We start from the raw sequence: 2,977 nt of genomic DNA on the forward strand, positions 1-2,977 counted from the left end.
GGGGGGTAAAGGTGCGGGGGGCAGACGACGCTAACTGGGGTCACCGTGGGGCCACGAGCTGGGCGCTTGCGCACCTGTACGTACGCGGCCCGACCCGCGCAACAGCTCTCCAACCGGAAGCAGTTCGTGCCAAAATGTTTTCCATTTTTTCTTTAGACTTTTAAAGTTAACGCGACGCCACTTCTCCGATTCCCTCTCAACAACGCGGTTGTGAGAAAATCAGCACACTGGAAACGCAAGTGTGTGAATGTCGCACATTTGTAGGTGTGCGAATGTCCATTCGCACACTTAGAGGGGTAAAGGGGTGATTTTTTTCCTAGAGAATTTGCACGTTTACCCCCTGAAGTGTACGAACGGATATTCGCACACCTACAAAAGAGCGACATTCACAGACTTGGGCTTCCAGTGCAAACCTGGTTTTATTTATTTTGTTTGGTACATTTCGTCATTTGCCACAAAGAGGAGAACGCATACCATAAACACCCAATCGGTGGGGTCTTCCTTCTGGTGTTTTTCTCCTCAGTTCTGTAAATAGCCAGTGGACACTCCGCGAGAAATTCAAAGGGTAGCTTCGTCGTTCTGCGCAGGGCGGGGCCACAGCCGCCACCCACTCTAACCCCTTTGTGGCAGGCGGTACCGGCAGCACAGCCGTATGCCATATCCAACCATAGAAATTATTTGTTCCCTCCCCCAACAAAGACTCCTACACGATTTAAGCCATTCCCGCGGAATCAGCGTCACATTGCCAGCGCAAAGGCGCGCGCGCGCATTCACTGACAAAAGATAGAAAAGCCGACCTACAAAACGGTTACGTACACACGACCACCCGCGCGTTATCACAGCACACGAGGCCAAAAGGGAACAAAAAGTCATACTACGGCAAACGAGGAAAAACGCTCATTTCCTTCACTTTTCACAACGATAACGGTTAGGCTATGTTGTCTAACCAAACGTTTCCAGCAGTGCTGTCTTCTGTTCGATGTTCAGGGGAAGCATAAGCAGCACTGTACCATACTCTCTAATTCTTCTATGCCCAAGCCCGCATCGGTAAATGGGAAAATCGCGCTTGTGCAAATATTTGCGAGGAACGTTGACTGTAAATATGGCAGCGTAAGTGTCTACCTTTCAAAGAAAACCACTGGAGAAACTATTTTCTTTTTCTCTCCGGGTCCCCTAGTAGTAACTCACGTGCCATGGTCGCACCCTTTCCACGTGAGAAGTCGCGCACGGCCCTGTTTAAATCTCCATCCCTCCGGGCGCTGAACGCTTCTGCTCCAGCGAGATGTGAGATGTGTCCCCCGTGAGAGAGAGAGAGAGAGAGAGAGAGAGAGAGAGAGAGAGAGAGAGAGATGGAACCAGGCCATTTCCCGCCCGGCAAAGGCTATTCCAGAGCGACAATCCTTTTTCCCACGGACTGCAATGCAGCTATTGTCATCTTCCACGTGAGGTGGGTACGACTGCCCCGGCGGAGCGGCGGCGGCGGCCCGCAAGAACCAAACCATCGCCCCGTCTCCCTTCTCCCTTCTCTCCCCCACCCCATTTTCATCCTGCCCTTGCTCTCTATCTCGGCCCTCTCCATAGACTGCCCTCTTTTTCAACCTTTTGCACCCTCATTGGCATCCAATGCTATATAGTATAGCGCAGCGGGGAGTAGATAGGGGGCGGGGGAGACAGGTGAGAGGGGCGAGCAAGCGACTCGAGCGATAGGGTGTGCCCTATCAGACCCCCCCCCCCTTTCCACCGCCCCACGACCATGCTCCGGGCGGGGCAGAGCAGATTAAGCGATGCGAAGAAAATACCTTCCATCTCCACACCACAGCAGCGGTGCCTCGGCTAGAGAGGAAATGGTCCCTTGGGAGGGGAAGAGAGGAGTAAAACCGACCCCCCCCCCCAACCACCCCTCGGCAAACCGTGTCGCTTCGATATTCGCCTCAAATCACGTCCGAAGTAGTACAGACGCTCGGGAGGTTGAGGACGCTCCCCCGGCCCGAGCGACGCAGCGTCACGTCCCGGCAGTGCGAACGGCTCCAGCCAGTCGCTCAAGTACTAGCCCGCCGTCGCGGTGGTGTGTCGAGTCGCGGTACCCAACAGTATGACCCTCTCTCGCAGACAGGACTAAAAGTAGTGCGCGTGCTCAATGATTTTCAGTGGCGTCGGGGCCAACGCGGTTCGAGGGCTATAGGGGACGGGCTGGCTGGGTTGATCAACTCGAGTCGGATGGGTTGCCTACCCTGCGCATCACAGGCGCCCCCCGGCCGGGCCGGGCTGGGCTGGGCAGTGAAAAGGACCGGATGACTCACCATATCCGATGACTAGACGGGCGGGCACGTCCTGGACCCAGGCTCCCACGACGACCCCCGTCAGCGCGAAGAAGGCGGCGACGAAGACGGCGACCGACGACGACGGCGTGCAGGTCCGCAGCTGGTCCCGGACCCCGGCCATGGCGGCTAGCGCCGGCTAGCGCTCGGGGGGGCCTCCTTGGCGGGGGCTGGGGCACGCCCGGGCGCGCCGCCGCGTCAGCATCGCGACCGCCGGTGTAACCGCTCCTGAAACACAACCAAGCACGAGTTAGGACAAAAACAGGCACAGATCGAACTCAAACTACTCCACTTCCTAGGGGTGATTTTGTCACGGCAAATTACTTCAGCTTTGAGGTTGAAAGTGCTGTCGTAAAATGTTTCATGGCGCGGTGAGTTTTATCATACCGTCAAACAATCTTACATTACTAATTCGGAGACTTCTCAGAGTACATCTCGTACGTTGCGGTTACGACACCCTCGCGCACGGGTCAGCGGGAGGGCGAGCGTCGCACTCGACGAGGACGGGTCGCGGGTTCGACAACCGCGCACGCGAGGGGGGGCCGCCAGAGGGGCGGCGCCGGGCCACGCCGAGGTGGGAAGTGTCATGTTGCGGGGGAAGTCGACCTCGTGAGAAATGGACCGCATGCCCCATTAAGGGACGCAAAACAACGAGTGAG

The 2,977-nt window shown here is 56.8% G+C and overlaps 1 protein-coding gene across 2 annotated transcripts in view; it reads right to left on the reverse strand.

The window, feature by feature from the left end:
* Positions 1 to 2,977, reverse strand: part of LOC127748968 (semaphorin-1A-like) — a 351,145-nt gene that overhangs the window by 238,847 nt on the left and 109,321 nt on the right. For both annotated transcript variants that reach the window (XM_052265054.1, XM_052265055.1), the window contains exon 2: positions 2,301 to 2,546. In XM_052265054.1, coding sequence (XP_052121014.1) covers positions 2,301 to 2,442 — 142 coding nt within the window. In that variant the 5' untranslated portion in view covers positions 2,443 to 2,546. The remainder of the gene's footprint in view (positions 1 to 2,300; positions 2,547 to 2,977) is intronic.

This window comes from Frankliniella occidentalis, unplaced genomic scaffold (assembly GCF_000697945.3).
Source record: "Frankliniella occidentalis isolate FOCC.00 unplaced genomic scaffold, Focc_3.1 Scaffold23, whole genome shotgun sequence".
Taxonomy (NCBI): Eukaryota; Metazoa; Arthropoda; class Insecta; order Thysanoptera; family Thripidae; genus Frankliniella; species Frankliniella occidentalis.